The 25,167-nt window shown below is 44.5% G+C and overlaps 1 protein-coding gene across 1 annotated transcript in view; it reads right to left on the bottom strand.

Moving 5' to 3' along the window:
• Window positions 1-25,167, bottom strand: part of mapkbp1 (mitogen-activated protein kinase binding protein 1) — a 74,882-nt gene that overhangs the window by 34,307 nt on the left and 15,408 nt on the right. The window contains exons 2-4 of the mRNA XM_046308151.1: window positions 23,962-24,053; window positions 3,730-3,792; window positions 1,909-1,966 (exon numbers count right to left, since the gene is read on the bottom strand). Of these exons, the coding sequence (XP_046164107.1) occupies window positions 1,909-1,966; window positions 3,730-3,792; window positions 23,962-24,053 (213 nt within the window). The remainder of the gene's footprint in view (window positions 1-1,908; window positions 1,967-3,729; window positions 3,793-23,961; window positions 24,054-25,167) is intronic.

Here is a 25,167-nt window from a genome sequence, read left to right on the forward strand (position 1 = left end):
GGATGAACAGCTGATCGTCCTCGCAGTGGCAGACCATGTGTAACAACACCTGCATAAGATCGGTACATCCGAACATCACACCTGCGGGACAGGTACAGGATGGCAACAACAACTGCCCGAGTTACACCAGGAATGCACAATCCCTCGATCAGTGCTCAGACTGTCCGCAATAGGCTGAGAGAGGCTGGACTGAGAGCTTGTAGGCCTGCTTGTAGGCCTCATCAGACGTCACTGGCAACAACATCGCCTATGGGCACAAACCCACCGTTGCTGGACCAGACAGGACTGGCAAAAAGTGCTCTTCACTGACGAGTCGCTGTTTTGTCTCACCAGGGGTGATGGTCGGATTCACGTTTACCGTCGAAGGAATGAGCGTTACACCGAGGCCTGTACTCTGGAGCGGGATCGATTTGGAGGTGGAGGGTCTGTCATGGTCTGGGGCGGTGTGTCACAGCATCGGACTGAGCTTGTTGTCATTGCAGGCAATCTGAAATGTCCAGGATCTTGCAGGTGCCTTGGTTGAAGAGTGGGGTAACATCTCACAGCAAGAACGGGCAAATCTGGGGCAGTCCATGAGGAGGTACTGACTGTTACTTTTGATTTTGACCCCCCCTTTGTTCAGGGACACATTATTCAACTTCTGTTAGTCACATGTCTGTGGAACTTGTTCAGTTTATCTCTCAGTTGTTGAATCTTGTTGTGTTCATACAAATATTTATACATGTTAAGTTTGCTGAAAATAAACGCAGTTGACAGTGAGGGCGTTTCTCTTTTGGCTGAGTTTATTACCTCAATTACCTTGACTAACACATGGACTCTGTGTACCGGTGCACCCTGCATATAGCCTCGCAACTGTTATTTTACTGTTGCTCTTTAATAATTTTTTATTTAGATAGTTTTTACTTCCGTTTATTTTTGTAAATACTTTAACACTTTTTTTAAACTGCATTGTTGGTTAAGGGCTTGTAAGTAAGCATTTCACTGTTGTATTTGGCGCATGTGACAAATATTCTTCTTTTTTATTTTTCATTTGAAATAAATATCATAGACTACAGTAGCAGCTAGGTAGAGTAAACCCATGGTTAGGGATGTTGGACAAGAGGAATTTGCTTTTGGTGCACTTCTTTAGAAAATAACACAATCAGGACAGCTGATGACGTCTAGCTCTTTTAAAGACAGAACAGAAGCAGACTGTGTGGACCTCCCTTTGAGTACATACATAGGGCAGCAGCAGCTTGCAGCACGGTCAGCTAGCTACACCACAGAGCACAGACAGGCAGGGTGAGCACCAGCACACACTCTATGCCTTCTGCTACATCCCTGGAAGTCTCCCTCTCGCCGTCTGTCTCTTCCCCTCCCTTCTCTCCTCCCTCCCTCTCTCTCTCCTTCAGACAGCCAACAGAGTCAGTCTGCCACCCTGCCTCCTCGTGCTGCCATGGCAACCCTGCAGCAGCACACACACATTCACTTTCACACACACTTGTCTGGCTAATAAGCTCTTAGTAGATGAGAGAGGATTAGACTAGCACGCACAAACGCGAGCCCATACACACACACACTCACACTCACACACACACACACACACACACACACACACACACACACACACACACACACACACACACACACACACACACACACACACACACACACACACACACACGCACGCACGCAGTAGACAACAATCTGTGGGTATGTTTTGTAGCATTCACAGTTATAGAAGCACTCCTTTGTTGATGATGTGGCACAGACAGAGTTCAATTTATGAACTCTGGGGTTGTACACTGGTATGAAAGCTTTGCCAAGCAGTGGCAGTGGAGCGGGAAACAGTCAGATCTTTTTGAGAAGGTTGCAGTCCATTTTATCACATCATCACAGCATGCAAAAACACAATGAGAAGACACTCACCTCTCCTGTGACCACATATTTGCCATCAGGGGAAAATGACAGAGTGGTGATGGTTTTCCTGTGAAGAAGAGAGACAGGAGGGAGGAGAGGAAACATTTTATTACTGTTGAAGAGAAGAGAAGTATGAACGCATCCGGGTCTCAAAGAGGGTTTTCCGCTTGGGATGTACTCTATGACAATGGCATACTTATACTCACCACAATCAATCAATCTGATGATTATTATTATCATACACTGGAGTAGAGCTTAGAGCCAGGCTCCTTCACTTCTAACGTTCTGTAGTGGTTGGCTCAATGGCCTGTGACTGGGAGTCGATTCGCTGGTTAAAAAGGTTCGATTTCAGGGTGTTTCTTTAACTGTTGACGCAGTTATCCAGTCCAGTACTCGTACACAGAGATATTGTCTGCATCGCAAATGGCACCCTATTCCCTATGTAGTGCAGTACTTTTTTAAAAAGAAATAGTGCACTATATAGGGATTAGCAGTGGTGTAAAGTACTTAAGTAAAAAATACTTTAAAGTACTACTTAAGTCGTTTTTTGGGGGTATCTGTACTTTACTATTAATATTTCGGACAACTTTGACTTTTAATTCACTACATTCCTAAAGAAAAGAATGTACTTTTTACTACACCCGAAAGTACTCGTCACATATTTAATACTTAGCAGAACAAGAAAATGGTCCATTCACACACTTATCAAGAGAACATCCCTGGTCCCCCCTACTGCCTCTGATCTGGCGGACTCACTAAACACACTTGCTTTGTTTGTAAATGATGTCTGAGTGTCCCCATGGCTATCTGCAAATGGTTTGCTTAATATAAGGAATTTGAAATTATTTATACTTTTGATACTTATGTATATTTTAGCAATTACATTTACTTTTGATACTTAAGTACATTTAAAATAAATCAAATACTTTTAGACTTTTACTCAAGTAGTATTTTACTGGGTGAATTTCACTTTTACTTGAGCCATTTTATATTAAGGTATGTTTACTTTTACCAAAGTATGACAATTGGGTACTTTTTCCACCACTGGGGAATAGGGTGCAATTTGTGATGCTCAATTTGTTCCTTAGCTAAACTGTCCTAAAAACGTTTGAGGCCTAGCCAAGCAGTTTTTATCTTATCAACTGCTGTACTAAGCAAATGCACACATGGCATTATTACTATACTGTAATCTAATCATGGCGCAGTAATAATTTGTTTGTAGAGTGATGAGCTGTAAAAGTAGGGCGACGAGGGTATAAAGTAAAAATATTAGCCTCCAGCCAGGAGAGCATAATGAAACAAAACGTTCTGGGTATATTACGGTTAGAATGGATGGAGCCAGCTACTCAGTCACACTGACGTGACCACATCTACTTTGGCTTTTCCCCACACATGAAAGGGGTTGGCAGAGGCTTTGAAGCCGTGGTGCTCCTTTGGTCATTTGCTGACTCTCTGTCCAGTGCTCTCAGTCTTCAGTCTTTACATAAGCCATGTTGTGTTTGACAAGTCACTCCAGGTTAGTTCCCTGCCTCGCATTGACTCCAGATGGGCTGTATTTAAAGGGCCTAATAACAGGGCATCTACATGATGACTCGAAGCCACATATATGCACCAAAATCAAGAGACACGAGTGTCATGGCAGGGCTGTTACAATCCTCAGTGTTGCAGTTTTGTTTTTGTATGTATGCTATGTATGAGGACGAACCCTTAAGCCTAAGTGACAGTGACTAGCTGTCTGGATCCATCCATTCCCCTAGTGTGCCTTGCCTGCCTGGGGGTGACTGACCGAACAGGAGGCAGCAGCCATACAGTATGACGACGGACCCTCACCTGGAGCTGTTGAGGATGTGATGCTGTTTGTTCTTCTTGGGGTTCAGCAGCACCACCACACATCTGTAGGGAAGAAGCAGGGGAGAGGAGAAGACGGGTTAGACTAACAAATCAATCAAATCAAAGTCGATTGGTTTATTGGTGTACTCACATGGTGTACTCACATTTCGAGATGTTATCGCAGGTGCAGTGATATATAGCAACACAATAACAATATACACACAATTCAAAAAGTCAAAATATAAAAAATTAATCAGAATCAGCAATTTCAGAGTCTGGAATGAAGGGCAGAGTACCGGGCGGAAGCTGGCTAGAGACAGTGTCTAAGGTGCCAGGCAGAGTACTGGGCAGTGGCCGGCTAGTGATGGCTGTTCAACAGTGTGAGTTTTCATTGGGAACCCAGATTTCTAAGGGACCTTCTTGCAGTTCCTACCGCTTCCACTGGATGTCACCAGTCTTTAGAAATTGGTTGAGGCTTTTCCTTTGTGTAATGAAGAAGTAGCCCTGTTCATAACGAGGGTCACTTGTAGTGTACTGTTAGATAGAGGCGCGTGACCAGAAAGCTAGCTACAGTTTGTTTTCCTCCTGTATTGAACACAGATCATCCCATCTTCAATTTTATAGATTATTTACGTACAAAAATACGTAAAGTTGTATTACAAATGTAGTTTGAAATGTTTTGGCAAAGTTTACAGGTAACTTTTGAGATATTTTGTAGTCATGCTGCGCAAGTTGGAACAGGTGTTTTTCTGGATCAAACGCGACAAATAAATGGACATTTTGGATATATATCGATGGAATTAATCTAATAAAAGGACCATTTGTGATGTTTATGTGACATATTGGAGTGACAACAAAAGAAGCTCGTCAAAGGTAAGGCATGAATTATATTTTTATTTCTGCGTTTTGTGTCACGCCTGCAGGATTGAAATACGCTTTTCTCTCTTTGGTTACGGAAGTGCTATCCTCAGATAATAGCATCGTTTGCTTTCGTCGAAAAGCCTTTTTGAAATCTGACATGTTGGCTGGATTCACAACAAGACAAGTGTAGCTTTAATTTGCTCTATTGCATGTGTGATTTAATGAAAGTTAGATTTTTATAGTAATTTATGGCTTTTGGCCAGGTGGGACGCTAGCATTAACCTCCTCCCTGTAGGCTGTATCATCGTTGTTGATCAGGCCTACCACTGTTGGAGTTGTGCGTAGCCACGCAGTCATGGGTAAACAGGGAGTACAGGATAGGGCTGAGCACACACCCCTGGGGGGCGCCCGTGTTGAGGATAAGAATGGCTGGGGTGTTGTTGCCTACCCTCACCACTTGGACCCAGTTGAAAATTGAGCGATCCAGTCCCAGAGCCCTGAGTCTTAATCACGTTGGCCATGGAGATTGAGAGCCAATTGTCCTCGTAAGCAGCGAGGGCCTCCGTCGGCGGCTCTGTGTTATTCTCCTCCAAGCGGTGCGAAGGTGGTGTTCAGCTTATCTGTGAGTGAGGCTTCAGTTTCAACGACATGGCTAGTTTTCCCTTTATCTGAAGTCCCTGACACATGTCTCGTGTCCGCGCCGATGAATTGTGACTACACTTTGTCTCTGTACGGTTGTTTCGCCTCTTTGATCGCCTTACAGAAGTCATAAGCCTACTCAGGGGAATGACTACAACAATCAAGGCTCAGCAGTGTACTCCTAATTCATACCGCAAAGTTCTAGCTAAAAAGAAAAGTTAGGTAAGTAAAAAAAAAAGTTAGGTTCCGGTTGGAGCGAGTGGTCGCATCTGCACTTCGCTCCCGCGGGTAGTATAACTTTTTCATCATATTTTTCATCATATTTCATTATAGCACAATGGTTTGATTTGTCTAATCTTAGCAATTTCTTCTCAGCTAGCTACATAGCCGTCTTTGTATCAAAGATAATTGCGTAATTATCGTATTTCGCCGTCCTAACGTAGTCTTCACTACCCAGCTAGCTAACGTCCACTGATTAGCTGCACTGGAGAAACTATTACACTCAACTGAACGAATTGATTAGTGTAGTGTTAGCTAGCTACATAGCTGTCTTTGCTGTCTTCGTATCATCGTATCCAAGATAATTGTGTTGTTTAGGTTTAGAGTGTGTAGTCTTAGAGTGATTATCTTAATTTACCGAGGTTAGCTAGCCAGCTATTTGTCGTCCTTAACGTAGGAGACTCTGCTAGCTAGCCAACAGCTAGCCAACAGCTAGCCAACGTCTACCGAATTGACTCACAACCCGGTCGCATTCACAGGTAGTATCACATTTTCACTTCATTTCATTACAGTACAACGGTTTGATTTGTTTGATCGTAGCTAGCTACATAGCTAGCTACATAGCCGTCTAGAGCGTCTAGTCTAGAGCGATTTTCTAGGTTCGCTAGCCAGCTATTGTCGTTCTTTTAACGCAACGCAACGTAACGTAAACAACACTGCTAGCTAGCCAGCTAGCCCCCGAATAGCAACACTGCAGAAACTATTACACTCGACGGAACGACTTGATTAGTGTAGTGTCAACAACGCACCCACTGCCAGCTGGCCTACTTCAGCAGTACTGTATCATTTTTATCATTTTAGTCAATAAGATTCTTGCTACGTAGCTTAACTTTCTGAACATTCGAGACGTGTAGTCCACTTGTCATTCCAATCTCCTTTGCATTAGCGTAGCCTCTTCTGTAGCCTGTCAACTATGTGTCTGTTTATCCCTGTTCTCTCCTCTCTGCACAGACCATACAAACGCTCCACACCGCGTGGCCGCGGCCACCCTACTCTGGTGGTCCCAGCACGCACGACCCACGTGGAGTTCCAGGTCTCCGGTAGCCTCTGGAACTGCCAATCTGCGGTCAACAAGGCAGAGTTAATCTCAGCCTATGCCTCCCTCCAGTCCCTCGACTTCTTGGCACTGACGGAAACATGGATCACCACAGACAACACTGCTACTCCTACTGCTCTCTCTTCGTCCGCCCACGTGTTCTCGCACACACCGAGAGCGTCTGGTCAGCGGGGTGGTGGCACCGGGATCCTCATCTCTCCCAAGTGGTCATTCTCTCTTTCTCCCCTTACCCATCTGTCTATCGCCTCCTTTGAATTCCATGCTGTCACAGTTACTAGCCCTTTCAAGCTTAACATCCTTATCATTTATCGCCCTCCAGGTTCCTCGGAGAGTTCATCAATGAGCTTGATGCCTTGATAAGCTCCTTTCCTGAGGACGGCTCACCTCTCACAGTTCTGGGCGACTTTAACCTCCCCACGTCTACCTTTGACTCATTCCTCTCTGCCTCCTTCTTTCCACTCCTCTCCTCTTTTGACCTCACCCTCTCACCTTCCCCCTACTCACAAGGCAGGCAATACGCTCGACCTCATCTTTACTAGATGCTGTTCTTCCACTAACCTCATTGCAACTCCCCTCCAAGTCTCCGACCACTACCTTGTATCCTTTTCCCTCTCGCTCTCATCCAACACCTCCCACACTGCCCCTACTCGGATGGTATCGCGCCCTCCCAACCTTCGCTCTCTCTCCCCCGCTACTCTCTCCTCTTCCATCCTATCATCTCTTCCCTCCGCTCAAACCTTCTCCCACCTATCTCCTGATTCTGCCTCCTCAACCCTCCTCTCCTCCCTCTCTGCATCCCTTGACTCTCTATGTCCCCTATCCACCAGGCCGGCTCGGTCCTCACCTCCCGCTCCGTGGCTCGATGACTCATTGCGAGCTCACAGAACAGGGCTCCGGGCAGCCGAGCGGAAATGGAGGAAAACTCGCCTCCCTGCGGACCTGGCATCCTTTCACTCCCTCCTCTCTACATTTTCCTCCTCTGTCTCTGCTGCTAAAGCCACTTTCTACCACGCTAAATTCCAAGCATCTGCCTCTAACCCTAGGAAGCTCTTTGCCACCTTCTCCTCCCTCCTGAATCCTCCTCCCCCTCCCCCTCCTCCCTCTCTGCAGATGACTTCGTCAACCATTTTGAAAAGAAGGTCGACGACATCCGATCCTCGTTTGCTAAGTCAAACGACACCGCTGGTTCTGCTCACACTGCCCTACCCTGTGCTCTGACCTCTTTCTCCCCTCTCTCTCCAGATGAAATCTCGCGTCTTGTGACGGCCGGCCGCCCAACAACCTGCCCGCTTGACCCTATCCCCTCCTCTCTTCTCCAGACCATTTCCGGAGACCTTCTCCCTTACCTCACCTCGCTCATCAACTCATCCCTGACCGCTGGCTACGTCCCTTCCGTCTTCAAGAGAGCGAGAGTTGCACCCCTTCTGAAAAAACCTACACTCGATCCCTCCGATGTCAACAATTACAGACCAGTATCCCTTCTTTCTTTTCTCTCCAAAACTCTTGAACGTGCCGTCCTTGGCCAGCTCTCCCGCTATCTCTCTCTGAATGACCTTCTTGATCCAAATCAGTCAGGTTTCAAGACTAGTCATTCAACTGAGACTGCTCTCCTCTGTATCACGGAGGCGCTCCGCACTGCTAAAGCTAACTCTCTCTCCTCTGCTCTCATCCTTCTAGATCTATCGGCTGCCTTCGATACTGTGAACCATCAGATCCTCCTCTCCACCCTCTCCGAGTTGGGCATCTCCGGCGCGGCCCACGCTTGGATTGCGTCCTACCTGACAGGTCGCTCCTACCAGGTGGCGTGGCGAGAATCTGTCTCCTCACCACGCGCTCTCACCACTGGTGTCCCCCAGGGCTCTGTTCTTGGCCCTCTCCTATTCTCGCTATACACCAAGTCACTTGGCTCTGTCATAACCTCACATGGTCTCTCTTATCATTGCTATGCAGACGACACACAATTAATCTTCTCCTTTCCCCCTTCTGATGACCAGGTGGCGAATCGCATCTCTGCATGTCTGGCAGACATATCAGTGTGGATGACGGATCACCACCTCAAGCTGAACCTCGGCAAGACGGAGCTGCTCTTCCTCCCGGGGAAGGACTGCCCGTTCCATGATCTCGCCATCACGGTTGACAACTCCATTGTGTCCTCCTCCCAGAGCGCCCAGAACCTTGGCGTGATCCTGGACAACACCCTGTCGTTCCCAACCAACATCAAGGCGGTGGCCCGTTCCTGTAGGTTCATGCTCTACAACATCCGCAGAGTACGACCCTGCCTCACACAGGAAGCGGCGCAGGTCCTAATCCAGGCACTTGTCATCTCCCGTCTGGATTACTGCAACTCGCTGTTGGCTGTGCTCCCTGCCTGTGCCATTAAACCCCTACAACTCATCCAGAACGCCGCAGCCCGTCTGGTGTTCAACCTTCCCAAGTTCTCTCACGTCACCCCGCTCCTCCGTTCTCTCCACTGGCTTCCAGTTGAAGCTCGCATCCGCTACAAGACCATGGTGCTTGCCTACGGAGCTGTGAGGGGAATGGCACCTCAGTACCTCCAGGCTCCGATCAGGCCCTACACCCAAACAAGGGCACTGCGTTCATCCACCTCTGGCCTGCTCGCCTCCCTACCACTGAGGAAGTACAGCTCCCGCTCAGCCCAGTCAAAACTGTTCGCTGCCCTGGCCCCCCAATGGTGGAACAAACTCCCTCACGACGCCAGGACAGCGGAGTCAATCACCACCTTCCGGAGACACCTGAAACCCCACCTCTTTAAGGAATACCTAGGATAGGATAAGTAATCCCTCTCACCCCCCCCCTTAAGTTTTAGATGCACTATTGTAAAGTGACTGTTCCACTGGATGTCATAGGGTGAATGCACCAATTTGTAAGTCGCTCTGGATAAGAGCGTCTGCTAAATGACTTAAATGTAATGTAAATGCAGTGAACATCAATAAAGCTACAGTGGAAAGTGTGGAATGAGTCACGACAACAACAACATGATATTCCCATTTACCAAGCATCTAGCCAAGAATGACCCATGAGCTGCACTAAAATAAAGTTACATAAATACTTAATACCCCTCTTTTGTACTTTTTTTCGGTTAAATATCAGAGTAGCGTACAGCACGGTTACAAAGTCACTATGTGTGGGAGTAAGTAAATGCGTGAGCACTGAGCTGCATGGCCAAGCAAAAACCGTGTTGCCTTTTTAAGGTACTTCCATTTGTTGTTTCATCTCCCAGTGGGGTAACCCTCCTAAAAAGAGACTAAAAGAGAACGATGGCCTTTTATCCTATTACATGGCAACAGGGAAGATGAGAGTACACTTAGAGGACTTGTATATTCAGTCGCTGACAACTTGTCAGGGCGAAGCACTGGGGTGATCATCAGAGCTGCTGAGAAAGCCTTTGAATTTAAGTGCTCCAGGTGTACAAGGGATATAATCAAAGGCACTACGACATCATTGAGATTGTGCAGACAGAAAGGAATACAAAAAAAGCTGGTGCACCATGGGAAGCTCTACAGTAGCCACACAATATTACTGTTTGCTAAGCTGATAGCCTAACTACCACAGAGCAGCTGACAAAGATCGTCTCAGGTATTCTGCAAGTAGGTCTAAGACAATTGTAAACGCAAAATGTACTTTCACTGGAACTGTAAGGTAAAAAATAAAATGCCATAAATGGAGAGAGGGAAAGCTGTTGTCATACTGCAGAGTTCAAGGGAAAATCCAGTCAAAAATGTTAGCCCAATGTTGACATAGTCCCAAAATGTTTTGCATGTCAGCAGTCAAGTTTTCAAGATATTAGACTTTCAAGAAGCACATCATCATGATGGCCACATCATCATGATGCATAACGCATCAAACGCAGCTTTGAAAAAACCGACGGGTCTGTGCAAGTCATGCAGATATTCCTACAACATTCTTCTCACTGCACACTAGCCAGATCTGAATCAGGGTTAGTTGTGGAATTACTTAAGGCAAGGGCAGATTTCAAAATTTTACTGCGAACCTACAAAGCATTACATGGGCTTGCTCCTACCTATCTTTCCGATTTGGTCCTGTCGTACATACCTACACGTACGCTACGGTCACGAGACACAGGCCTCCTAATTGTCCCTAGAATTTCTAAGTAAACAGCTAGAAGCAGGGCTTTCTCCTATAGAGCTCAATTTTTATGGAATGGTCTGCCTATCCATGTGAGAGACATAGACTCAGTCTCAACCTTTAAGTCTTTATTGAAGACTCATCTCTTCAGTAGGTCCTATGATTGAGTGTAGTCTGGCACAGGAGTGTTGTTACGGATACAGGTATCCTGTGTGTGTGTGTATGTATCCTGTGTTCTTTTCTCTCCTTCTCCCCTCACAGGTGAAAATCATCACTCCCCAATCAGTCAACAATCAATCATCAATCAGAAGACACACCTCCTCCTGTTTCCTACCCAATCACAGTTCCTTTCCCTTGGTTTAAAAACCCCATCAGTTGTTTGCTCAAAAGCTCAATCTCTCTGTAAATGCCATGTCTGTAGGTCTCTGTGTTTCACTCTCTCTTTGTGTGTTAACCTCTTTTGTTTGAGCACCTCCATATAGCACTTTGTCCTCACCTGTGAGTATTGTTTATGGTTATGGTGTTTGTGTTTGTTTGCTGGTGGGAAAAGGGGAAACCAAGACAAGTCGCCCATGGGCATACACTACCTGTAGGTAAACTTTGTTAAAAACACTAGTTAGAACTGGGCGGACCACCCACTGTATTTTTGGTTAGTTAGTTAGCTGTTGTTAAAGTAGGCTAGTCTAGCTTAGGGGTGTTTTTGAATACTTATTGTTTCTTTCCTTGGGTCCAGCTCAGCCCCTTTTCCTGCTCCCCCCCATTACCGTGTGTTTATTAATAAACCCGGTAGACGGTATATTTCAGTAGTCGTGGTTATTTCGTTCTCACTTTTACTTTGTCACAATTATAATTTGCATGAGTTATGTTACGTGTCTCATTACCATCCCCCCTAGACTGTCGGGCCAAAAGGGATTCGTATCAAGTGTGAAGGTGAACGGAAAGGCACTGGAGCAACGAACCACTCTTGCTGTCTCTGCCTGGCCGGTTCCCTTCTCTCCACTGGGATTCTCTGCCTCGAACCCTATTACAGGAGCTGCGTCACTGGCTCACTGGTGCTCTTCCATGCTGTCCCTAGGAGGGGTGCGTCACTTGAGTGGGTTGAGTCACTGACGTGATCTTCCTATCCGGGTTTGCACCCCCCCCTTGGGGTGTGCCATAGCGGAGATCTTTGTGGGCTATACTTGGCCTTGTCTCAGGATAGTTAGTTGGTGGTTGAAGATATCCCTCTAGTGGTGTGGGGGCTGTGCAGAAGGGCTTTATAAATACATTGATTTATTTGATAGACTTAACTTTTGTCATTCTAAAGTTTCTGAATGAAATGGGAATTGTGTAGCGATTATCATTCAGCAAGGGATTGGGAATATTTTCCACTTGCTAAACCTCGTCACTCACGATACATTTTGCATCATCATGACGATGTGACCGGTTTGAAAGTACTTGAATGTACAAGATCTTAAACTTGACTGCTGACATGCAAAACATTTTGGGACTGTATCAACAGTGGACTAATGAAAATAATACCAAAATATAGTTTGAGTGGATTTTCCCTTTAATAGGAGTCTCCAAATGTGCTGTACTGTGCTGAGGCATGGTCCTACAGACATGCCAAAAGTTACCTCACCTCAGTCCACTTCTAAAGAGTCTCCAAAGAATCAAACTGGGCACTGTGACTGAAACCCAATACACGGCATGTGTGATGCTTAATAGAGTAATGCTCCTCAGTCCTTTGCCCCTCAGCGAACTGTCTCCTACTGAGAGAGAGGGCCAGAGAGAGGGAGGGAGCCAGGGAGGGTGGGAGGGGACAGCTCATGGCCGACAACAATCGTGGCAGACTTGGTCTACCCTGGCACAGCTCAACCCCGAGCAACTCACATTCCCTCAGATACATACACAGCATACACAGAGATTTTCGCCCCACTTCGAGTCCTTAGGAAACTATGCAGTATTTTGTTCTTTGTTCAGTATTATTTCTTACATTGTTAGCCCAGAAAATTTGAAGTGTTATTACATAGGGCCGGGAAGAACTATTCAATATAAGAGCGACGTCAACCAACACTACGACCAGGAATACGACTTTCCCGAAGTGGATCCTTTGTTCGTACCACCACCCAGGACATTGGATCTAATCCCAGAGGCCGACCCAAAACAACGTCGCCGTAGGAGAGTTAGACGGAGCGGCGTCCTGGTCAGACTTCAAAGGCGTGCACACCACACACCGCTTCCGAGTACATTACCTGTCAATGTCCAGTCTCTAGACAACAAGGTGGACGAAATTAGGACAAGGGTTGCCTTCCAGTGAGACATCAGAGATTGTAACATTCTGTTTCACGGAAACATGGCTCTCTTGGGATATGTTGTCGGAGTCGGTACAGCCACCAAATTTCTTCATGCATCGCGCCGACAGAAACAAACATCTCTCTGGTAAGAAGAAGGGCTGCGGTGTATGCTTCATGATTAACGACTCATGGTGTAATCATAACAACATATAGGAACTCAAGTCCTTCTGTTCACCTGACCTAGAATTCCTTACAATCAAATGCCGACCACATTATCTCCCAAGAGAATTCTCTTCGATTATAGTCACATATTCCCTCAAGCAGAGACCTCAACGGCCCTCAAGGAAACTTCACTGGACTCTATGTAAACTGGAAACCATATTGAGGCTGCATTTATTGTAGCTGGGGATTTTAACAAAGCTAATTTGAGAACAAGGCTACATAAATTCTATCAGCACATTGACTGTAGCAAACACGCGGGCAATACACTGGACCACTGCTACCCTAACTTCCGCAAATCTGACCACAACTCCATTTTGCTCCTGCTGTCCTATAGGCAGAAACTCAAACAGGACGTACCCGTGACAAGAACCATTCAACGCTGGTCTGACCAATAGGAATCTACGCTTCAAGATTGTTTTGATCATTCGGACATGGAAATGTTCCGAGAAGCCTCAGAGAATAACATTGATTTATACGCTGACTCGGTGAGTAAGTTTATAAGGAAGTGAATTGGAGATGTTGTACCCACTGTGACTGTTAGAACGTACCCTAACCAGAAACAGTGGATAGATGGCAACAATTGTGCAAAACTGAAAGCACAAACCACCGCATTCAACCATGGAAAGATGTCTGGGAATATGGCTGAATATAAACAGTGTAGTTATTCCCTCCGCAAGGCAATCAAACAAGTGAAATGTCGGTATAGGGACAAAGTGGAGTTGCAATTCAACGGCTCAGACACGAGACGTATGTGGCGGGGTCAACAGGCAATTACGGATTACAAAAAGAAAACCAGCCATGTCACGGACACCAACGTCTTGCTTCCAGACAAACTAAACACCTTCTTTGCGCACTTTGAGGATAATACAGTGCCACCAACACTGCCCGCTACCAAGGACTGTGGGCCCCCCACAGACAGCAGCCCTAGCAACGTCCTCAGAGCACGCGCAGACCAGCTGGCTGGTGTGTTTACGGAAATATTCAATCACTCCCTATCCTAGTCTGCTGTCCCCACATGCTCCAAGATGGCCACCATTGTTCCTGTACCCAAGAAGGCAAAGATAACTGAACTAAATGACTATCGCCACATAGCACTCACTTCTTCTTATGTGGTGTCAGGAAAAAAACTTTTCACTCAACGTCAACAAAACAAAGGAGATGATCGTGGACTTCAGGAAACAGCAGAGAGAGCACCCCCCTATCTACATCACGGACAAACTGAAATGGTCCACCCACACAGGCAATGCAGTGAAGAAGGTGCAACAGTGCCTCTTCAACCTCAGGAGGCTGAACAAATTTGGCTTGTCACCTAAAACCCTCAAGCTTTTACAGATGCACAATTGAGAGCACCCTATCGGGCTGTATCACCGCCTGGTACGGCAACTGCACCGCCCTCAACCGCAAGGCTCTCCAGAGTGTGGTGCGGTCTACACAACACATCACCGAGAGCAAACTACCTGCCCTCCAGGACACCTACAGCACCCAATGTCACAGGAAGGCAAAAAAAAACATCAAAGCTGGGACCGAGAGACTGAAAAACAGCTTCTATCTCCAGGACTGTTAAACACTGACAAAGAGAGGCTGCTGCCTACATATAGACTAATATCATTGGCCACTTTAATAAATGGATCACTAGTCCATTTAAATAATGTTTATATATCTTACATTACTCATCTCATATGTAAAGTTGAAGTCGGAAGTTTACATACACCTTAGCCAAAAACATTTAAACTCAGTTTTTCACAATTCTTGACATTAAATCTGAGTGAAATTCCATGTCTTAGGTCAGAGAGGATCACCACTTTATTTTAAGATTGTGAAATGTCTGAATAATAGTAGAGAGAATGATTAATTTCAGCTTTTATTTCTTTCATCACATTCCCAGCGGGTCAGAAGTTTACATACACTCAATTAGTATTTGGTAGCATTGCCTTTAAATTGTTTAACTTGGGTCAAACGTTTTGGGTAGCCTTCCACAAGCTTCCCCCAATAAATTGGGTGAATTTTGGCCCATTCCTCCTGACAGAGCTGGTGTAACTGAGTCAGGTTTGTAGACCTCCTTGCTCGCACACGCTTTTTCAGTTATGCCCACAAATGTTCTATGGGATTGAGGTCAGGGCTTTGTGATGGCTACTCTAATACCTTGACTTTATTGTCCTTAAGCCATTTTGCCACGACTTTGGAAGTATGCTTGGGGTCATTGTCCATTTGGAAGACCCATTTGCGACCAAGCTTGAACTTCCTGACTGATGTCTTGAAATGTTGCTTCAATATATCCACATAATTTTCCTGCCTCATGTTGCCATCTATTTTGTGAAGTGCATCAGTCCCTCCTGCAGCAAAGCACCACCACAACACGATGTTGCCACCCTCGTGCTTCACGATTGGGATAGTGTTCTTCGGCTTGCAAGCTTCCCCCTTTTCCTCCAAACATAACGATGGTCAATATGGCCAAACAGTTCTATTTTTGTTTCATCAGACCAGAGGACATTTCTCCAAAAAGTACGATCTTTATCCCCATGTGCAGTTGCAAACTGTAGTCTGGCTCTTTTTACGGCGGTTTTGGAGCAGTGGCTTCTTCCTTGTTGAGCGGCCTTTCGGGTTATGTCGATATAGGACTCCTTTTACTGTGGAAATAGATACTTTTGTACCTGTTTCCTCCAGCATCTTCACAAGGTCCTTTGCTGTTGTTCTGGAATTTATTTGCACTTTTCGCATCAAAGTACGTTCATCTCTAAGAGACAGAACGCGTCTGCTTCCTGAGCAGTTATGACAGCTGTGTGGTCCCATGGTGGTCATACTTGCGTACTATTGTTTGTACAGATGAACTTGGTACCTTCAGGCGTTTGGAAATTGTTCCCAAGGATGAACCAGACGTGCGGAGGTCTACAATTTTTTTTGAGGTCTTGGCTGATTTATTTTAATTTTCCCATGATGTCAAGCAAAGAAGCACTGAGTTTGAAGGTAGGCCTTGAAATACATCCACAGATACCTCCAATTGACTCAAATGATGTAAATTAGCCTATCAGAAGCTTCTAAAGCCATGATATAATTTTCTGTAATTTTCCAAGCTGTTTAAAGGCACCGTCAATGGATAAGAGCGTCTGCTAAATGACTTAAATGTAAATGTAAATGTAACTTAGTGTATGTAATCTTCTGGCCCACTGGAATTGTGACACAGTGAATTATAAGTGAAATAATCCGTCTGTAAACAATTGTTGGAAAAATTACTTGCATCATGCACAAAGTAGATGTCCTAACTGACTTGCCAAAACCATAGTTTGTTAACAAGAAATTTGTGGAGTGGTGGAAAAACAAGATTTAATGACTCCAACCTAAGTGTATGTAAACTTCCGACTTCAACTGTAATGTATTTTAAACCATCCATTTCATCTTGACTATGCAGCTCGGCCATCACTCATCCATATATTTATAGGTACATATTCTTATTCCATCTCTTTACATTTGTGTGTACATGGTAGTTATTGTGGAATTGTTACACTACATGTTAGATATTACTGCACTGTCGGAACTAGAAGCACAAGCATTTCGCTACACTCGCATTAACATCTGCTAACCATGTGAATGTGACCAATAAAATTTGATTTGAGGCTTTCCCTCCCCTGGTCCATGGCTGTGTGTGGAGCAGGAAGGGATTCTGCTTGCGGCCACATAGGTTGTATATAAATAATGGGAACGTTACAGTAACTGGCCAGCAGCCAGCCAGCTCTCCTGCCTGGCACGGTGTAAACATAAAACAACAGTGAGAGAGAACGAGAATCAGGATGCACCCCAAATAGCACCCTATTCCCTTTGCAGGACACTACTTCTGACCAGAGCCCTTTAACGTAGTGCACTATAATGTAGAGATTCAGGTGCTATTTGGGACACAAGCTCAGTCAGTGATTGATTACCTAGGCCCCCGGAGCGTGTTTTAGGCTGCCTACTTGCTGGTGTCACATTCAGAGAGCAGCCAGAGGACTTGTGGGAAGACAGGATATGCAGGCCAGCTGGGCCGGAGGGAAGGAGACCCCACCACAGAACAACTCCTATCCCTGTCCGCTGTGCTGTCATCTCATTCAATAGGTAGAAAAGAAGCTGCACGTTGCTGAGTGAGTGCACTACGATGTCAATTCCTTCAATGCCTTGGTGGTCATCTGGTTTGTGCTTTAAAAGCCTTCGTCAGAGGTAAAGGAATGCCTCATGGCTGTCTACTCTGTGGCATTACTTCAGCCAGAGCCACGGGGGTGGGAGGGGAATGATCTCATGTTTCAATATCCCATTACTCATCTCACCACAAACACTCCATATACTTCCGCCTTCCATAGATCCACTGGGGTTCACGGGGGAAGCGAGAAAGTTATTGAGTCGTTTAGTATCTAGCATATCTATCAATCTATCTATAACATCATTCTTGGATTGGAGTATGTATTTATATAGAGAATGTGATGGGATTGACAAACAGGGTTCAGATCAATGACCTTTCGGAGGACGGCTGAGTCATCAAGGTCAGCGTCCTCTCTCAGGCAAAATAATCCTACACGTTCTCTTTCACACAGGGCAGACTGCAGTACTAGGCCAGCACAAACTGTCGACTGCTATCCTGTTTTGTCTATCCCAGACACTGCTGTTCATCCTGTGTCTGCAAGCACAGTCAAATAAACACAGTTGGCTATTTATTAGCAAAGCCATGAATCAGAAATGCACTGTATCTCTTGAAGAATATGTGCTGCACTCCCTCCCTTGCAAGCTGGAGTGCTTGGTAGACAAAATTGCATGACTACAGTAACATGACTACAATTGAGCTACACATTACGAAAGGTCTTATGCTTTCGTCAGACTAAGCATGTTTTCCCCAACTAGAAAAGAACACTACTTTGCAGACATTGAATGTATCCCAAATGGCACCCTATTCCCTATATAGATCTCTGGTCAAAAGGAGTGGACTATGTGTCCTAATCAATAGCTAAACAGCATATAGGGTGCCATTTGGGACACATACAGTACCAGTCAAAAGTTTGGACACACCGACTCATTCAAGGGTTTTTCTGTATTTTTACTATTTTCTACATTGTAGCATAATAGTGAAGGCATCAAAACTATGAAATAACACATATGGAATCATGCAGTAACAAAAATTGATTTAACAAATCAAAATATATCTAATATTTGCGATTCTTCGAAGTAGCCCCCCTTTGCCTACATGACAGCTTTGCACACTCTTGGCATTCTCTCAACCAGCTTTATGAGGTAGTCACCTGGAATGCATTTTAATTAACAGGTGTGCCTTGTTAAAAGTGGAATTTCTTTCCTTCTTAATGCATTTGAGCCAATGAGTTATGTTGTGACAAGGTAGGGGTGGTATACAGAAGATAGACCTATTTGGTAAAAGACCAAGTCCATATTATGGCAAGAACAGCTCAAATAAGCAAAGATAAACAACAGTCCATCATTACAGACATGAAGGTTAGTCAACGTGGTACATTTCAAGAACTTAGAAAGTCTCTTCAAGTGCAGTTACAAAAACCATCAAGCGCTATGATGAAACTGGCTCTCATGAGGACCACCACAGGAAAAGAAGACGCAGAGCTACCTCTGCTGCAGACGATAAATTCATTAGAGTTACCAGACTCAGAAATGCAGCCCAAATAAATGCTTCACAGAGTTCAAGTAACAGACACATCTCAACATCAACTGTCCAGAGGAGACTGCATTAATAAGACCTTCATGGTCGAATTGCTGCAAAGAAACCACTACTAAAAGGACATCAATAAGAAGAAGAGACTTGCTTGGGGTAAAAAACATGAGCAATGGACAGTAGCCCGGTGGAACTCTGTCCCTTGGTTTGATTGAGTCCAAATTTGAGATTTTTGGTTCCAACAGCCGTGTCTTTGTGAGATACAGAGTAGGTGAATGGATGATCTCTGCATGTGTGGTTCCCACCGTGAAGCATGGAGGAGGAGGTGTGATGGTACTTTGCTGGTGACACTGTCTGGATTTATTTAGAATTCAAGGCACACTTAACCAGCATGGCTACCACAGCATTCTGCAGTGATACGCCATCCCACCTGGTTTGCCCTTAGTGGGGCTATCATTTGTTTTTCAAATGGGCAATGGCTAAGAAGGAGAATGATGGAGTGCTGCATCAGATGACCTGGCCTCCACAATCACCCAACCTGAATGAAATTGAGATGGTTTGGATTGAGTTGGACCGCAGAGTGAAGGATAAGCAGCCAACAAGTGCTCAGCATATGTTGGAACTCCTTCAAGACTGTTGGAAAAGCATTCCAGGTAAAGCTGGTTGAGAGAATGCCAAGAGTGTGCAAAGAAGAAGAAGAAGAATCTAAAATATATTTAGATTTGTTTAACACTTTTTTTGGTTACTACATGATTCCATATGTGTTATTTCAGTTTTGATGTCTTCACTATTATTCTACACTGTAGAAAACAGTAAAAATAAAGAAAAACCCTGGAATGAGTAGGTGTGTCCAAATGTTTGACTGCTTCTGTACTTTCACAGCAATAAAACTATTGCTGTCCAACATGGTAGCAAGCACATAATCTTGTGAAAGTATTCTGACATCACAGCAAAATAAATCAAATATTTACTTATCCGACAGGTTAAGTCATAGGCGCCTTCAGAATGTGCGGTCTACATTGGGCCTACCGGTATATTTGAGAGGCCATCGTTCAAAAATAATTTGAAAAACAAGTTAAAAGAAGAGCCTATACCTATGGCTAATTCAGGGTAGGCTGAGTAAAAGTATTGCCACACGGTTACTATCAACATCAGTCACCTATCAGCCATCTGGTGGGTTGGTTTAGCAGACTGACAGGTGGTCAAGCCTCTGAGATGAGAAAGCCCCGCTGGGTCTGTGGCGTCAACAAGGAGGGGATATCAGTTTCCTTCCAACCCAAGAGAGGAGAGACAGAGACCACCCTCCAATCTGCTAGTCCACTCCAGACCCTACCTCTCCCCCCCAAGCTCATACTGTCTTATTTCTCATCCTCTGTTCATGCTGAGACAGACTGGACGACCTTGTTGTTAATCTGCCCGTACTGCAAATTTCCTGTCCTGTCTGCCCAGTACGGCCAGAGTAAGTGGCTAACAATGATGGTGATATCTAGTGTTTCCCTGAGCTCTGTGCCAGCTATGCTGCTTGAATCTGCTGAAACCCTGAAGGCAGCACACTGTAGCTGTCCAAATGTTGGCATCTATTAAATGTATTGCATCGGAGCCATGAGAGTGTGCAGATTTTCTTTTCTAAGTGAATCAATAAGAGAGACTACAGAAGAGACCGGCATACAGTAGTCTTCATAAAGAGGAAGGTAGAGCTCATGGGAGCCAAATATTTACTGCCTTAGGATTCAGGCTATTCTTAGTAGTCGAAGCATTCATTTGAGCTGTATTTTTGTATTCTCCTCTGCATTTCTTATTTTGTCCATCCATTGCCTTAAGTCTACGGCATCCTTCTGAGAATACAGCAGGCTCATTTGCAAGCTTGCAGTTACAAAGGCTCAGGTTGTAGTAAGACCCTCCAGCAGAGAGCTGCAATGCAGCACAGAGGCAGAGCCCACTCCTCTTCTCTGGAGCAGAGTGGTCTAAGGAGTATTCCCCTCACACATACGCACATGCAACCCCCCCCCCCCCCACACACACACACAGTGCTACTACTGACCCAGTTTGCTGCAGTGCGGTGCGGTCAGGACGAGGGTCTGTGGCACACATCTATTCATGCATGTTAGATTGATCCAGCAGTAGGACATTTCATTCTCACTGAGGACATTTATTCCACATCACTAGACATGCCATCAGAGGTCTCTTCACAGTCCCCAAGTCCAACACATTTTCGGCAAGGCAATGCACAGTATTATAAGGAGCGATGATCGCATGGAACTCCCATCTCCCATTACTCAAGCAAAAAGCAAAAATGTATGTAAAAAAATATAAAACATCTCATGGCACATTAGGGACTGTGAAATGACACACAAACACAAGCACACACACAATCTAACACACACAATCTTTAGTTGTATTGTTTGTAAATCATTGTATTTAAACGAGAGCTGCTGCTTCGGCAAAAGGATCCAAATTAACCAATACACGACAGATGCTGCTTCAGAGGACCCAGCCATACATTCATTCAAACCCCATACAGTACTATCCTGTTCAATAATCGCACATATCGGATCGGGTGTGTTCGTAAATTCACACTGGAGTGCCATTTGCTCAGTCCTAACCAGCTCGCCCTAGCAGGCTGTTTTCATGTTATCCAGAGCATTGGTGACTGTAACCGTACTACCGCTGATAACAATTTAATTACGCTTTTTTGACAACATTTACTGACAGTGGCCAAATTCAACGGGTGTTGAGCGTTCATAAAATCATCAGTTATTCTGCGCTCTGACACACTCAGACGAGAGAGCTCCGAAATCAGAGTAGATAGCCAGAGTAAATTTACCAACGCACCCATCATTCTAGGTTGCACTGTATATATAGCACAATGGAAATTGACCTAAAGTGTGCTACATTCAGGTTCTGCCATAAATGTTCTTACAATAAAGAGGGGTATGTAAAGGTGTCATTTAAGACATTTGCAGCAAATGCTCATATCCTTCAGTCATCATAGACGAAACTAGTTGTACAACGAGGCCATTGTAAATCAAACAAATATCCTCCCTCGCCACACACTCAGCATTCAACAAATTGGGATCCTGATATTCCAGTTTCCCCATACCCACATAGATGACTGTGCTGTACGGATGCGTGTCTTGATGATAAAACCAGCCGGCCCTGGGGGCCTATCAGTTATGAAACCACATAGGTAGGATTCCTGTACGGAAACCACATAGGATTCATAACATCATGTGCCAGTAGAATGGAACAGTCCCACAATGATATAAGGCTACTTACTACTACAACAACACTACAGACAGACTAGAGTAAGGCTTGGCATAGACAATCACCTGTTTCTGCAGCCTAAAGCAGCTTGATGTAGGCTACAAGTACACCCCCTTGGACAGGATGCTAGTCAATCAGACCAAATGTTGTATAAATATAAAAATCTCATATTCTGAAGAATATGAGCAGGTAGAGCTAGTAAACCATTACTATATAGCCTAATGTTTTACTCATAAAAAGGGATACATCTATGGGGACCAGACCAGTTCATCTTTAATTAATTAATAGCTTTTTGCCAAGATGTAATTTGTGTAGCTGTGCACAGGCACATCCAGTACCAGTCAAAAGTTTGGACACACCTACTCATTCAAGGGTTTTTCTTTATTTTGACTGTTTTCTACAGTGTAGAATAATAGTGAAGACATCAAAACTATGGAAAAACACATATGTAGAAAACAAAAAATGTTAAACAAATCAAATATATTTATGATTTTAGATTCTTCAAAGTAGCCACCATTTGCCTTAATGACAGCTTTGCACATTCTTGGCATTCTCTCAACCAGCTTCACCTGGAATGCTTTTCCAAGAGTCTTGAAGGAGTTCCAACATTTGCTGAGCACTTGTTGGCTGCTTTTCCTTCACTCTGCGGTCTACCTCATCCCAAACCATCTCAATTTGGTTGAGGTCTGGTGATTGTGGAGGCCAGGTCATCTGATGCAGCACTCCATCATTCTCCTTCTTGGTCAAATAGCTCTTACATTGCCTGGAGGTGTGGTGGGTCATTGTCCTGTTGAAAAACAAATGATAGTCCCACTAAGCGCAAATCAGATGGGGTGTCATATCGCTGCAGAATTCTGTGGTAGCCATGCTGGTTCAGTGTGCCTTGAATTCTAAATAAATTCTGACAGTGTCACCAAGTTCCCCCACAACATCACACCTCCTCCTCCATGCTTCACGGTGGGAACCACACATGCAGAGATCATCCATTCACCTACTCTGTATCTCACAAAGACACAGCTGTTCGAACCAAAAATCTCAAACTTGGACTCATCAGACCAAAGGACAGATTTTCACCGGTCTAATGTCCATTGCTCATGTTTTTTGGCCCAAGCAAGTATCTTCTTCTTATCGGTGTCCTTTAGTAGTGGTTTCTTTGCAGCAATTCGACCATGAAGGCCTGATTCTCACAGTCTCCTCCGGACAGTTGATGTTGAGATGTGTCTGTTCTCTGTGAAGGATTTATTTCTCTTAACAGGAAAAGAAAACATCAGCAGATTCACTGGGAATACATGACATAGTTGGAGAAGCAATTCTCCAAGCCGCAGCTTCCTACTAATTGTCAGACATAGACAACTGACACCTTATACTGATTGTTGGGGTGGGATTTGCATGGGGTGGCTTCAGAATTTATTTGGGTATTCATAATTTCTTACCCATTGGTATGAAGAAGTTTGGTCCAAATCAGATGTTGGGTACTGTATTTACTGAATATTATCTGAATCCTATAAATTAAAATGCAATAAATGTAATTAATATTAGCTTAATTTCCCAGAGACAAAATGTTATTTTAATAAAATAATGTTTAGGAATGCTAACTATAGAATTTAAATAAACAAATCTGATATGGTGGGTGTCATGGCTTGCTGAAATGACATGGAAAGACAACAGAAAAAAGAACAACAAACATTGCATTGAAGTTGATTAAACAAGTAGCAGAAGGACAAGATGTGGGAATTTAAACAAGGTGCATGACTAGGCATACACAGTCAACGTATTCCCTGTACTACTACGCATTCATTGTCACGTATTTCTGTGGATTTCTCCACAAATTAAGTGCAGTTGTTGGGTGTGGTTTTGGTGTGTAACGGGTGTTCACCACGGTCACTCACCCAGCTGGGTAGGCCACTAGTCCGGAGCGAGGGTCGCAGGCCAAAGCACGGTTCCCAAATGCTGTGATCCCCAGCACCTTCTCTAATGTGACCTGAGAAATAAATAACACAAAGCTTATTACATCTCCACAACAAAATGAATGGAAACACACATTACATTACACCATGTTGTTAAATAATTCATACACAAACTACAGACCAAATGTGTGGTATTTTGCTAAATGAAAGCAGGTGATCCTAATGTTTTGTACACGCATAATGATTTGCATGTCATTGTGGCAGTATGGGGAAAACACTGCATGAAACCATCTTTACTCTTAAGCTGTAAAACACACATCCTCCCTCACACACTATCTGTCTCCTCCTCTCACATAAACATAAATACCATTTTCTCTCCCACAAGCACATACACACACGGTTCCCAACTTTAAAAATGTTGGGCACCAAACAGAATGTAAGGAGCACCAGAAAGAGAGATTGTTTTATATAGTTTAGGCTTACATTACATGCTGACCACACCACTTGTGTAGCAAAATACATTTACAAATACATGCATTTCAATCATTGTACCCACACTGCTCGCACACGTCAACGAGGTGCTAAAACAGAACTTGGTTCTACTTGTGATGCTTAACACGCTGCAAGTCCTGCATCTCCCATCTCCTCATTGGTTTTTAGGAGCATATACCCACGTGCCATCTCCTCATTGGTTTTTAGGAGCATATACACACGTGCCATCTCCTCATTGGTTTTTAGGAGCATGTACCCACGTGCCATCTCCTCATTGGTTTTTAGGAGCATATACACACGTGCCATCTCCTCATTGGTTTTTAGGAGCATGTACCCACGTGCCATCTCCTCATTGGTTTTTAGGAGCATATACCCACGTGCCATCTCCTCATTGGTTTTTAGGAGCATATACCAACGTAGGTGATTGAAAGATTAACTGAGGCCCACACTGCAGTCAAGTCGGTAGTGGTAATGCACCTTAAAGTTGGTTGCCAACCACCATATAAAGTCCAAAGAAGAAGAAGAAGAAGCCTGAATCAACATGTGCGTGGTAGCAGACCCTATTCTTTCTTCCAGTGCCAATGAAATTTGCCTCGATCTAATGTCAAGTTACCAGGCTGCTAGCTAGCTAGATAACATGACTGAACGGCGTTGTTTGTTATCAAACCAATAATTAGCGTCCAGCTATTAATAAGG

The sequence above is a fragment of the Oncorhynchus gorbuscha genome, linkage group LG17, assembly GCF_021184085.1.
Source record: "Oncorhynchus gorbuscha isolate QuinsamMale2020 ecotype Even-year linkage group LG17, OgorEven_v1.0, whole genome shotgun sequence".
NCBI lineage: Eukaryota > Metazoa > Chordata > Actinopteri > Salmoniformes > Salmonidae > Oncorhynchus > Oncorhynchus gorbuscha.